The following is a 13,633-nucleotide window of genomic DNA, read 5'->3' as shown; positions in this document are numbered from 1 at the left end:
AAACTTCATCATAAACACAGCCCGCCGGAAAGTTCTCCATATGCTATATATATATATATATATATATATATATATATATATATGTTTTGACTATGCTCCTGGCTTAAATCCAGGGAGCAGTTTTCTTTTCTTATAACAAGGGGGGAAATGCTAAAACACAAAAATTTGGGCAGGGGGAAGGAGCAACATTGCATACCATAAAAAGTAAAACGTTTGTATTCTGTTTAGCTGTCGGAAGCTGTCCCCCCCCCCAAACAAACGAAGCCACAGTGGAATAAACAGGCATAAAGCTAGGCTGTAGGTTAATAATTCAACAGCCTCAACATTTCTTCGCTCCTGCTAGACACAATCCACCGGGAACTTCTCTTGCATAAGGTTCTGCTACAATGAATGGGAGTTACACAAGAGTTCCATAGCATGGAAGAAGTGAAATGGGGAATTGCTCCCATTGACTAAATAAGCATAGTATTCAGCAGATAGTGCCTTCTCCGCAGATTTAGTCCAAACATGTTTACCATTCGCTGGCAACCTGTTCTTGAGAATGCAAATACATTTATTTCCAAGTAAGGCACACTCTGTTTCCATGGAACTAACTCCCAGGTTCACCCAGGGAATCTAACTGATAGTCTTTAACCCGAATATATAGCTGCAAAAGCCTGATGAAGTCATAGGTCATTTAAAAACAAACTGTGTAGATAAATAATAGCACCCATGAGAGCTATAGGCACATTTCCCTATTACTGACAAACAGATCAAGGTGTTCCCCTTTTCCAAGTGCTCTGCAAACATTAAGAACAAGGTGGAAAGAAAGCAGGCGAGGGCACAGAGAAACAAACAACTTGCCTTAACGCAAGAAGCAGTTTCAGGTTCTGTTTGCAAACTCAAAATGCAATGCTGACCTCCCTTAGGGAGGCTGTGCTGTTGCACTTCAGCTTAGGCCAGTCACACCTGGAGGCAGTGTCCTTCAGGTCATTGTCATTGTGACGGGAGGCAGGCCAATGCAGCGGCCGCAGCCAATCACCAACGGCACGAACGCATTTATGATGCTGCAACCACAGCACAAGCAAATGGTTTATCACGTCCCCCCTCAACCTGGCGCCCTCCAGATTCTGTGAACTTCAACCTCTATCATTCCTAGCTAGCGTTAGGCTTCTTCCCTGAGAGGCAGGATCTACTTGCACAGAGCACACACCCTACGACTTCTTTCTAGAAAGCAGGCAGTAGCACATGTGATATGCTGTACTGGATAGTCCCTTCCTTACATCTGTTTATTGAGTCAATTTACTTTGGAGCTTGGGATTTTTTTAAGCCAAGAAAGAAAGAAAGAAAGAAAGAAAGAAAGAAAGAAAGAAAGAAAGAAAGAAAGAAAGAAAGAGGGGGGGAGTAGCCTGCCCAACTTGTTTCCTTGATGCTTTTGTCACTGGGCCAAGTTGTTTTATCAGCTGGTACTCCCCTCTTGCTCAGAACTGGCATCCTTGCTAGGCTGCCCTAAATCCTCAGCAGATTGCCCTAAATCCAGTGTAAACCCGCTCAGCACAGAAGCATTTCTATAACCTGATCTGATTTTTCAGTTCCTTCTCTACTCTTTCAGTCTGTGGCTGATCAAGGCTTTGTAGTCATCCCCAAGAGGCCTTTCACTCCCTGCCACGCATATGGCACTCCTTGCCATATGCTTGGGACTGATGGAAACAGGACCATAACCATTATTTCCTTTTTATACACAACGTTTACTCAAGAAAATGCCTTTTGCAACCTAGGTTTTTTTTTTAATGGTGCAAGCTTAATGCCTCATTTGTAGCTCCCCAGAAATGAGATTTTTTTAAAAGGCATCAAATTTGCAGATGACACCAGGAGGGGTACCTAATGCCACGGAAGACAGAATTGGGATTAAAGATGACCTTGATATATTGGAGAACTGGGCCAAAACTAACAAAATGAATTTCAATAGGGACCAATGTGTAAGGTTCTACACTTAGGCAGGAAGACTCAGATGCACAAATATAAGATTGGGGGTGGGGGTGGGGGTGGGGAGAGAGAGACACTTGGCTTACTAGTAGTACATGTGAAAAGGATCCAGGGGTCTTAGTGGACCACAGCTTATTTTCTCCTGCTCCAGAGGCTGGGACCCGAACCAATGGCTTCAAGTTAGAAGAAAGGAGATTGTGACTAAGCACCAGGGGAAAACTTTCTGACAGTAAGAGCTGTTTGACAGTGGAACGGACTCCAACGGGAGGCTTATAAGCAGAGGGTGGATGGCTATCTGTCCTGGATGCTTTAATTGCAATTCTGGCATTGCAAGGGGTTGTACTAGTGACTACGCTTCTGTGCGAGTTTGGCAAACTGAATTAAGGGCCACATTCGGCAGTACGTACAAAGGTCTAGGGCAGCCTTCTCCTGAGACTCCAACTCCCATCATCCGAAGCTAGTAGGGCCAATGATCAAGTGTGATTGTATGTGTGGGCCAACAACTTCTGCAGGCCCCAAGTTAGGGAAATCTGGCCTAGGAACAGATCAACAGGGAAGCCGTCGTCCCAGGCAATCATTTAACAGGCAGTCATTTACCTGTAGATGAGATGAAGCAACTGGAAATTAGGGATGATCACAGAGTGCAGTACACATGCACGTCAGATGATGAGTCATTGCTGCAAGCCTCATAATATTGCTTGGGGCAAAAATAAAAACCAGTGTCTCCAAGTAAACTAGCAGTACTCTCCACCTCCCTTAAGACCACCCCCTTATAGAAGACAAAACCAACGGTATTTCTGAATTGCTGAATGTAGAACATCATCCACAGAATGTGTATGGTGTATTGTCTGGAGTGCCAGACTAGGAAGACATGGGTTCAATCCTCACTGAGCCATGAGTTTATGGGATGGCCCTGGGCCAGTCATTATCTGTCATCTTAATCAACCTCACAGGTTTGTTAGGAAGATTAAAATGAAGTAAGCACTATGTATGTTCGATCCCCATATGGGACAGCTGCATATTTCTGCATTGCCAGGGTTTGGTCTAGATGATCCTCAGGAACCCTTCCAAATCTACAGTTCTATGAATCTATGTATTCCACCCTAAGCACCTTGAGTGAATTGCAGAAATAAGCAGCACAGAAATAAGAATATTCTCAAATATTACTTGTTTCAGAAAAGAGGAGATACTTGCAACAACATATAATTTACTAAGCCCTCAGACGTCCCATCAATCTTGAATACTGGCTATGCTGGTTTGGGCTGACGGGAATTGGAATCCAACAGTGTCTAGGAACACAAGAAAGAGGATCAGGATAGGCCTATAGGGACTTTCCCCATTTAAATAAAGTCCTGAATGGATTAGAATTTTGAAAGGGTCAAAACTAGGGTAAAAGCAATATCTAAAAAAGTGAGGGTTCCACCCCCCCCAAATTTAATTCTTTGAGTTCAACCCTCCTACTAATACCCATGAAAAACTGAACTCCTTTCAATTCAACCCTCCTACTAATACCCATGAAAAACTGAAGCTCCTTTCAATTCTGGGCTCAGTTTACAAAGGAGTTAAATAGCAATGACTCCTCCTCTCTGGTGTGACCGCTTTCCTACTTGTTTTCTTATCCAAGTTTTACTTGGTAGCAATGGGGCAGTTTCACAGCTCCCATAGTCCCTAAACACTGCTGCAGTGGAAATAAATAAAACCAACAGGACATTTTTCATGGTTCCTTGAAGCCGTTGCAGCACACTGTGGCAGGCTTTGGAGCAGGCCAAACTACAGGACCTTGCTGCCACCAAGGAAGCTTGGGACTCGAGGGAGTTAGTCCTCAAGGGCACACCACACTCCCAAGTAATACCTTTAGGAGTGTGATGCGGCCCAAAATTTGGAATGGGCTTCCTTTATTGCTCAACTCCATTCACTGCAGGTCTGGTGGTCGAAAGCCTGGACTTTGAAGTCATCTTATTTTACATGTTATTTTGTATTATATTTACTGTTTTTAATTAGGTTTTTGTAATTTTGGATTATGCGGAATGCTTTATTGGAGTGGATGTAGCAACCGAGTAATTTCGTTGTTCCCGCAAGGGGACAATGACAATAAAGATATCTTAATCTTAACTTAACAAAGTGTGGTACACAGCCTTAGCAGAGATAAGAGGCTGCTGTGGGATGGGAAATTGGCCGATGCTTTTATAAACACTTGGGGGTCCCTTCGTAACATTTACGACGGGACACGGCGAGTCAGTGGTACCTCCGAATAATCAGAGATTTACTACCGCAGTACTTTTGGTCTTTGTGTGATTAATAAGTCAGTCAATGGACAAAATGCGATGACGCTACCCCTTCAGTAAATTCTCTATATGTAGGAATAACATGCACCAAGTTGAAATTTTTCTTTTTATTTAATACTTTGCCTATGTGTTTGTTAAAAAAATAAATAAAAATAAATGAAAACTACAAATAAAATAAAAAAAATTCTTTTCAGCTTACTCAGAAAATAAATGGTTTTAATCAGGTCTGTTCTGCACTCAAAAACCTGTAAGAACTCTGCTAAAACTTAATTCCTACAAAAACAACTTGGGGTGGAATACCTGCATTGGCCAAGGCTCTGTGCTGAACTCTCTCTCCCCCCCCAAAAAAAATGTTGTGGATGTTGGCTAGGCTATACAGGAGAACGAGACTGCATCAATTACCAGCTTTTGCCTGGAACATCAGGTGCTGTCCAAGAATACAATCCCCCACATTCTCTACAACCTTGTAATTCTCAGCACTATAAGGAGAGTGAAAACCTGAAACGCTTTTCGTTCCACTGAAACGAACCCCTAAGTGATAGTTTAGAAAGGTTAGTGTGATCCCCAGTCACTGCTGACTGCATCCTTTCTCCTGGCCAACATCTGATCCAAGGTGTGGGGTGACAATTTTTTTTCTTTCCAGTAGGAAGCTAAAAACATTCTCCCATAAAATGTACCGGTAAGCAGTGACATGTGCGCATGATGACAGTGTGTTAAAAGGCTGTATACCAAGCCTTTCTCCTGAACCCAGGACCATTTACTGATCTTGGATTAATAGTCATGCCTACTTGCGTAGGTAAAGGATTTTACCCTTACTGATTAGGAAAATAAAATTTAAAAATTCCTTCCAGCAGCACCTTAGAGACCAACTAAGTTTGTCATAGGTATGAGTTTTCGTGTGCATGCACACTTCTTCAGATACACTGAAGCAGAAGTCCCCAGACGCTTATATATAGTCAGATGGTGGGGGGGGAGGTATTACTCAGAAGGGTGGAGGGAGTGGGTGATTGACAGACTGATAGCTGTTGATGACCGTTAACGACTGCAAATGGTCTACAGGAAAAAGCAAGGGGTGAGAATTCCTTCCAGTTTTTCCTGTAGACCATTTGCAGTTGTTAACGGTCATCAACAGCTATCAGTCTGTCAATCACCCACTCCCTCCACCCTTCTGAGTAATACCTCCCCCCCCCCACCACCTGACTATATATAAACGCCTGGGACTTCTGCTTCAGTGTATCTGAAGAAGTGTGCATGCACATGAAAGCTCATACCTATGACAAACTTAGTTGGTCTCTAAGGTGCTGCTGGAAGGAATCTTTTTATTTTGTTTCGACTACGTCAGACCAACACGGCTACCTACCTGTGATTAGGAAAATGACATTTTAAAGACTAAGGTATGAAAAATTTATACTTATGTGCAACATGCTGGCAGGCCCTGATGGGGGTTGTGGTTCAACAGCATCTGCACCACACCTGGTTGGCCAAGCCTGCTCCACAGCATGGCAGGGGGAAATAGCATTGTAGGTAGGGCTAACCTCAGGTGACTCTCCTGCCTTTAGCAGAGAGCTACACTATGTGTTGCTCTTGCCACCTGCCGAAAGAGCAGTCGGTGGTGGCTTCGCATCATGGAAGGGAGGGGGGAAGTGGGTGAAAGTGGTAGAATGGGCAGGATTTACAAAATAAAATGCCTCATTTGCTCTTTTAAGAAAAGTAGAGAGCTGTTGGTTCCCACCCCGGCTTTATCTGGGAGAGGATTCTTTTCAGGTTGCACGTTGAAACTAAAGGATGCTTGCGGTTATCTCTGACAGCAGCTTCAAAGAATGTGGAATTGGCTAATGGCCATGGGGGTGAGGCAGGGAGATCGTGTGGTTAGTTTTACCCGGCTGGAACAGTGCCAGAGAAAGAGGTTAGCACTCCTTAATCTTGCTAGAGGTACCTGTATCTTAAAAATCTCAGGCGCTTTCCAGCCTTGAATACATCAATGGGAACTGTGTACAGTCAGCATTTCCTTGTAAATGCAGGACGAGAGCGCAAGTTTCGGCATATTGAAAAAACTCTGCATCTCACATGATGTAAATCCATGTATATCATGGTTAAGCTATAAACTATACAGCAGATCATAAAACTTTGGAACAGCTGATGAGGGAAAACAAAGGAACGTTTACGTGAGTGTACAGTACACAATGAAAAATGTTTGTGTTCTGAATCCAATGGTTTTAATGGTTTTAATGGTTTTAATACAGAGCAACTCTCCCTTCTCATACAGAATGGAAAGCATTATTAATTATTATTATTATTATTACAGTCGTACCTCGGGTTACGAACCGCTCGGGTTGCGAACAGTTCGGGTTATGAACTCTGCAAACCCAGAAGTGTTTTTGTCGCGTGCGCGTTCTGCGCATGTGCAGAAGTGGCGCACGCGCAAAGCGCGAAAATCGTGAAAATCACGCTTTGCACATGCGTAAAAATGGCGCTCGGTTTGCGACCTTTTCGGGTTACGAACTGCGACCCGGAACGGATTGTGTTCGTAACCCGAGGTACGACTGTATTATTATTATTATTATTATTATTATTATTATTATTATTATTATTTCATTCATTTGTTCAATTTATATACCACCCTTTATCAAAAGATCCCAGGGAGATGTACAACACTAAGAACACAGAACACATTACGGAGCATCAGTATTAGTAACAACAACAACATAAAAAGCATAACAACAGACAGCATAATAACAAAATAATTGTAACAACAGCTCCCTCCCCCAGCTTTAACAGGCCATAGATAGTAGAAGACCTGGGTAAAGAGGAATGTTTTTGCTTGGCGCCTAAAGACATGTAATGATGGCACCAGGCGAGCCACTGAAAAGGCTTGTTCTCTTACTGCCACCTTCTGAACCTCTCTGGGAGGAGGGACATAGAGAACGGCCTCAGATGACAAGCACAGTGTCCAGGTTGGTTTTTATGGGGAAAGGTGGTCCTTAAGGTATTGAGATCCTGCTCAGTGTAATGGCAGGTTAAAATTAAATGAATGAATGAATGAAGAGTGCATAATTCAGTATTCACAGATTTTACCTATATATTGTATATATCTCGCTCTTTGAAATCAACCCTTTTTATATACACTGAATTGCTTGCATAAGAGATGAACTGATATTTCTGACCTGTATCAGGGAGAGCTGATATAATATTCAATTTGATTATCATCTATGTCACAACAATTACTGGTACAGTAATTGGTTCCGGAAGTCCGTACTTAACCTGAAGCGTACTTAACCTGAAGCGAACTTTCCCATTGAAAGTAATGGAAAGTGGATTAATCCGTTCCAGATGGGTCCGCGAAGTACTTAAACTGAAAATACTCAAACCAAGGCGTACTTAAACCGAGGTACAGTTGGGTGTAAGCACATACCCTTTACGAGCTTGTATGATAAAAGTGGAGTGGCTTTGCTGAGTGTTCAACCACATACATACCCAAACCCACCCACCCCTTATGTTGAATGTACCCTTAGTGGCATAGACTCGAGCACATCTGGTTTTCTTTTCTTACTTTGTGATGTATAAATATTTATAATGTGGGTTTTACATGTGCACCCATCTCACATACTTTAGCGTTAATCAAGATGTTGTTGTAACGGAAGATTAAATCTGCACAAAAACTTAGCCAATACCCCAAAGGAAAGCTCACGTGAAACAAAACCTGCCCTCTACTCTTGTCATCCATGCAGGCAGCAACAAGCAAGTGAATGTACAGGAGACAAGATTACTTTCACCACCAGCATTCCATTCCTAAGAAACTATTTTACGTTTACCACGAGCTTTCTGTATTCATTATACAAATACCCCTCACCCCAGAATTGTTTCACTGAGAGAGATTCACATTAAGTGAATTGAAATACATAGCGAAAATTCACTCATTTTGTAAATCACATTGAAACGGGTGGCTTAGAACAGGCATCCCCAAACTTCGGCCCTCCAGATGTTTTGGACTACAATTCCCATCATCCCTGACCACTGGTCCTGTTAGGTAGGAATCATAGGAGTTGTAGGCCAAAACATCTGGAGGGCCACAGTTTGGGGATGCTTGGCTTAGAAGGTGATTGATAAATTAACTGTAATAGTAATAATAAATTTGGCACACTAGTTGAATCTAGCTAGGCAAAATGTGCACTTGATTCCGAGAGGGGGAAATAAAATCGAACACATACATACACACACACGGGTCAAACATTTTATGAAGGGCTTTCAATTATCAGCATAAACGTTTAAGAAAACTATAATACAAGACCTCCCATGTAGACAATTCTTTCTAATGAAAAGCATTTAAGACCCCTGCAAATCTAGCCTTATAGAGAAAAACGGGCATGGTTATTGCAAGGACCATACCTCAGAGGGCAGCTCACATACAGTGCCTGCAGAAGGTCCCATGTTCATTAAAAGGATTGCTGTTAACTGCATGAGTTAGTTGCTATATATATATATATATATATATATATATATATATATATAGAGAGAGAGAGAGAGAGAGAGAGAGAGAGAGAGAGAGAGAGAGAGAGAGAGAGAGAGAGAATGTCTCAAAGCAGCTTAAAAAGAAGGCAAAACACAAACAGACAAAATAAACTAAAATACAAATTAAAAACAAGTATAATATGCAGATGGTGAGAAAGATTTCTGCCTGAAGCTCTGGAGAACTACAGCCTGTCCCACTAGATAATACTGGGCTAGAAAGACCAATGGCTCGACCTCATACAAGGTGACTTCCTGTGTTCCTGATCACATGTGCCCCTATGTCCTATAAACCATCAAGGTATTCTGCCTTGGCAAGTAACATTATATTGCTCCATAATCCCTATGATTAGAAGGGCAGGGTTCGCAGGTCAGAGGGTGAAGTTTACAGGTGTAATCAAGTCCAGGCACTTCTCCTTTAAGAAGAGCTAGCATGTCAGGAAAAAGCATGTCAGGCTTCTAGGCATGCTCAATGTGCATGAGAGTAACACCTTTGATGAGGTAAGGGAGTTCAAACAAATGGTACTCCAAAGTCCATAAAGATTCTGCTATATTGCTTTGCTTTAAGGTAAGACAGCCAGTAGGCTATGCTTGACTTGGTAATAACAGGCTTCTGTATATTTCTTCTAAAACAAAAAAACAAAACTCTGTTGGCAGAGCCAAGGCTAAGTGTCCTTTAACTTGCAAAGCAGTTACATCCCTGATCACAATGGGGCAGGGAGAGACAGAGAGGTGTAAGCATAGGCAAAAAAAATATGGAATGGGATAGCAGATTTCGGGAGAGGTCATTCCTCACACACATAAAGCAGGCTTGGCAAGCATAAAGTTCAAAATTCACTCTTGGGCACCATCGTGGAATGTGGCTAAAATCCTGAGACTCTGGAGAGTGGCTGCCCATTGGATTAGACCAAGGATGGGGAACTTGTAGCCTTCCAGGCATTGTTGGACTCCAGTTCCCATCAGTCCCAGCCAGGAATGATAAGAACTGGAGTCAGCAACCTGCCAGAGGGCAGCAGGACTAGGGTACGTTTCCTAGAGTTTCCTAGAGACAGAATAAGGCGAAATTCCAGTTGCTGGAAGGCAACAGCATACTCTACTTCTGGGCTTTCCCAGAAGCATCTCACAGACTATTGTGAAGAAAAAGACACTTAACTGGATGTACCATCTAATTGGCTGGTTATACTTTGATAACCAAACTGAGGTTGTATGCATCACTTTTTCTGTGTGTGCAGAAAGAAACTATTTCGACGCCTGATGCACCAATCGCACCAGTCTCTGTACACCTCTATCTCACACCCTTGCTAAACATATGTGTTTATTTCTCCTTGCAGCTACACCTCGCTTAGTTGCTTTTGCTCACTTTTACAGTTTACTGCACATGGCAAACAAAGAGCCACCCTCTGTGCAAAGAAACTGTTTGTACTATCATCTCTTCTTCCATGACTCCTTTTAGTAGGAGTCACTGTTTCCAGAAGCTGGCTGGCATCGAAACTTGCCACTTGCTTTCCCTTCCTTTTGTGGTCTATGCTGTGTAGCTATTGCAGGAGCTGCGTAAGTCTGTGTGTTGCTTTAAAAACAAACAAACTGCAGAATGTCTATTTTAATGTGTGATGGTGCACTGAAACACTTGCCATTTGCTACATCACCATTCCCAGAAATGGGTATTTATTAAGCATGGATTAACAAGCACAGATTCCCATAGAATTGTCTCAAATGGTGTGAAAGATTGCCTGCAGTGACAACTGTTTAAGGCTGTAATCCTAAACACAATTATTTGGGCTTAAAAAGGACCCCTGACTGTTAAGTCCAGTCACGAACAACTCTGGGGTTGCAGCGCTCATCTTGCATTAGTGGCCAGCATGACTAAGCTGCTTCTGGTGAAACCAGAGCAGCGCACGGAAACGCCGTTTACCTTCCCACCAGAGCAGCACCTATTTATCTACTTGCACTTTCATGTGCTTTCAATCTGCTAGTTTGGCAGGAGCTAGGACCGAGCAACAGGAGCTCACCCCGTCGCGGGGATTCGAACCGCCGACCTTCTGATCGGCAAGCCCTTGGGCTTAAGTCACGTTCCTTCATATTTAAAATAAACCCAGTGAGGTTAAGCTGAGTGACTACACCAGGCACCCCCAAACTCGGCCCTCCAGATGTTTTGGACTACAATTCCCATCATCCCTGACCACTGGTCCTGTTAGCTAGGGATCATGGGAGTTGTAGGCCAAAACATCTGGAGGGCCAAAGTTTGGGGGTGTCTGCACTAACCATTATACCACACTAGCTTAGATGCACAATTCATGACTCCTGAGCAGTGCTATTTTTCTAGAAAAAGAGGTGCCAGAACTCTCCATGAACACCTCCCTTGTTCTCTTATAATGACAATGGCGCCCACCTGAGAGGTGATGGAACTGAGTTCCTCTGAGTTCTGGCTGAAAGAAAGCCCTGGTCCTAAGTAATAACATACTGTACAATGATGCTTTGCTTGAGAATAAGCAGCGCTATACCTAAATCGTCAACTTTCCTTTTACCCTGGAAGCCCAAGTTAAGCCCCAGGTTAAGACTACCCAGCCCTCTTCCAAACCAGTGTTTTACCAAAGAGCAGGCAATTACAGGCAATTGTTCAGGAACAACAACCACCAAACAACAACAGCAGAGCAGCAGCAGCAACAACAACAACAACAACAACTCTTTTGGACACAAAAGCAAGATATACATTTTTAAAAAATGAAAAATTCACTGAATAATTTGATCACTGCACAGTCAAGCCATTGCTTGTTTGTTCTAGATCAGGTATGGCTAACCTGTGGTCTTCCAGGAGTCACTGAATTACAATTCCCATCATCCCTAGCCAACATGGCCAGTGGTCAGGAATGTTGGGAATTAAGAGTTCAATGACACCTGGAGAGCCATAGGGTCAGCTACTCTTGTACCAGATGAATAACTGATGGTTGGATAAACAAAACAAAACTGAGGCATGTTGACTAATTGTTTCTGGATTATTTACTTGCATTGTTGCAGAACAGTTGAGGACATGGGAAAGAGCATTTTCTGTGGCAGACCTCTTGTCCAGTAAGATCTGCCTCTTTTGTGGTGTTAAATGAATTTCACATTGAGATACTGTTTCAGATATAGACGTCTGCTAAAAAATCTGGCCAGATGTACCACTCCTACACATACTTGACTTGTATTCTGAGACAGCAGCAAAATGTGCAGCTGGCAGAAAATGCATTTGAGGTGTTGACCCCCAAATGATCTAGGGAGCAGGAAGAAGAGCAGAATAACTATCTCTTGGCATCGATATGCAGATAAAACAGGGAGGCGTGGCTGCAAAGAAGCAGGGTGCATTTTCCCTGCGGGATAGTCACATGCATTAAAGTGTCCCTGCTACATACAGCAAGGGAAATTAGCTCTTCCAGATGTTTATGATTTGCACGTGTTTATGATTTATGAGTTGGGACAGTTCCTATACACATCATATGCCCAGGGAGGAGGAAAGGGGCCTATTAGGGGTGGCAAGAGAAAGCAGTGGGGCAGCACCATGCCCTCTATTTTGGTAGGGTAAGATGGTTAGGCTTATTTTGTTCTGACATGCTGCTGGCAAAAGGTTTCAGCCTACCCACCTATCCTCATGCCACGCCACAGGTTCACCTGAGATGCCACCGGCACCTCAGTGAGATGGACGAAAAATGTATTCTAATCACGTTTTAGTACAGACTTAATCATGGCAAATGGACATGTCCTTTCCAAAGGGCCTGCTCCCCTACTTTTGGATGACAGACAGACAGACACACAGATAGTCAGTGGGCAAAGCTTTTCCCATTGGTTCTCTTCCTGGCAAGAAGAAGTGCCATGTGTTATACCACTACATGCCAGGGAAGGGTTAAAAATATGGAGGCAAGGGGAAGGAAGGAAGGAAGGAAGGAAGGAAGGAAGGAAGGAAGGAAGGAAGGAAGGAAGGAAGGAAGGAAGGAAGGAAGGAAGGAAGGGCAACCCTAAGTGAGTGGATGAACAAACTAGCCCATATATTTCTGTTAAGTTTGTATAATATAGTTCCCACAAAGGTGGCAAGTCCATTCCCCCCTTCTCTATTCGCCCAGGATAGCTTATTTAACAGCTGTGGGAGAAACAGAACAGGCACACATTTTCCCCACCACTGCAAAAAAAGAGAGGCTGTATTGGTTGAACGTCTGCCTCTCAACGCAGTGTTTATTTAAATATTTAAAGGCCCCATTTTCCTAAAAATACAGCAAGTTGGTATATAACAGGGGGGAAACCCGACACGGCAATAAAATCAATACAAAATGGTAGATGAAAAGAAATTCACAAAGGCCTGTTTCAATAACAAGAGTTATCAGGGTGATGCCTGCCAAGCTTCTGCTTGCAGGGAGTTCCACTGGGCAGCACTTGCTGTTCAGTCCCTAATAAAGGCTAGATTACACTGGGCTCAGTTCTTTCAGTGAACAGAGGAACACTTTGCTAATCATCTGGGTTTTTTTAAGTTGCACCCCACACCTATGTATTACAAAACACGCACACACACAGAGACTTACCTTCCTAGGCTTGACTTTATCTTGTAAATCGTACTGGCCGATTCCTTTATAACTGATCCCGAGCCACCATGGGATCCCTTGTTTATCCTGAAGAACAGAAAGGACACAAGTGGCGAGACCTAAGTAGGAGTCAAGAGCTGCAGAGTTGATGCAGTAGCATTTTAAACTATTTTGTTCTGCAACATGTATCTGCAGGTTAGGGAAACGAAAAGCAGCTCTTTGTTAGCACACCTGCAGCCAACTGAGCGGGGATTATTGTTTAAAGTGGTCTGCCATTCCTTTCCCAGCTGGAAGATAGATGCTGTGCAAACAGGCAGAAAGAAATAAGGA

At 43.0% G+C, this 13,633-nt stretch overlaps 1 protein-coding gene across 9 annotated transcripts in view; it reads right to left on the bottom strand.

The window, feature by feature from the left end:
* Nucleotides 1-13,633, bottom strand: part of FRMD4B (FERM domain containing 4B) — a 229,029-nt gene that overhangs the window by 41,107 nt on the left and 174,289 nt on the right. For all 9 annotated transcript variants that reach the window (XM_035106673.3, XM_035106669.3, XM_035106671.3 and 6 more), the window contains one exon: nucleotides 13,304-13,390. In XM_035106673.3, coding sequence (XP_034962564.3) covers nucleotides 13,304-13,390 — 87 coding nt within the window. The remainder of the gene's footprint in view (nucleotides 1-13,303; nucleotides 13,391-13,633) is intronic.

Source organism: Zootoca vivipara, chromosome 2 (genome assembly GCF_965207765.1).
Source record: "Zootoca vivipara chromosome 2, rZooViv2.hap1.1, whole genome shotgun sequence".
Lineage (NCBI taxonomy): Eukaryota > Metazoa > Chordata > Lepidosauria > Squamata > Lacertidae > Zootoca > Zootoca vivipara.
The sequence above is the reverse complement of the archived record's forward strand: the minus strand, read 5'-3'. Positions and strand labels throughout refer to the sequence as shown.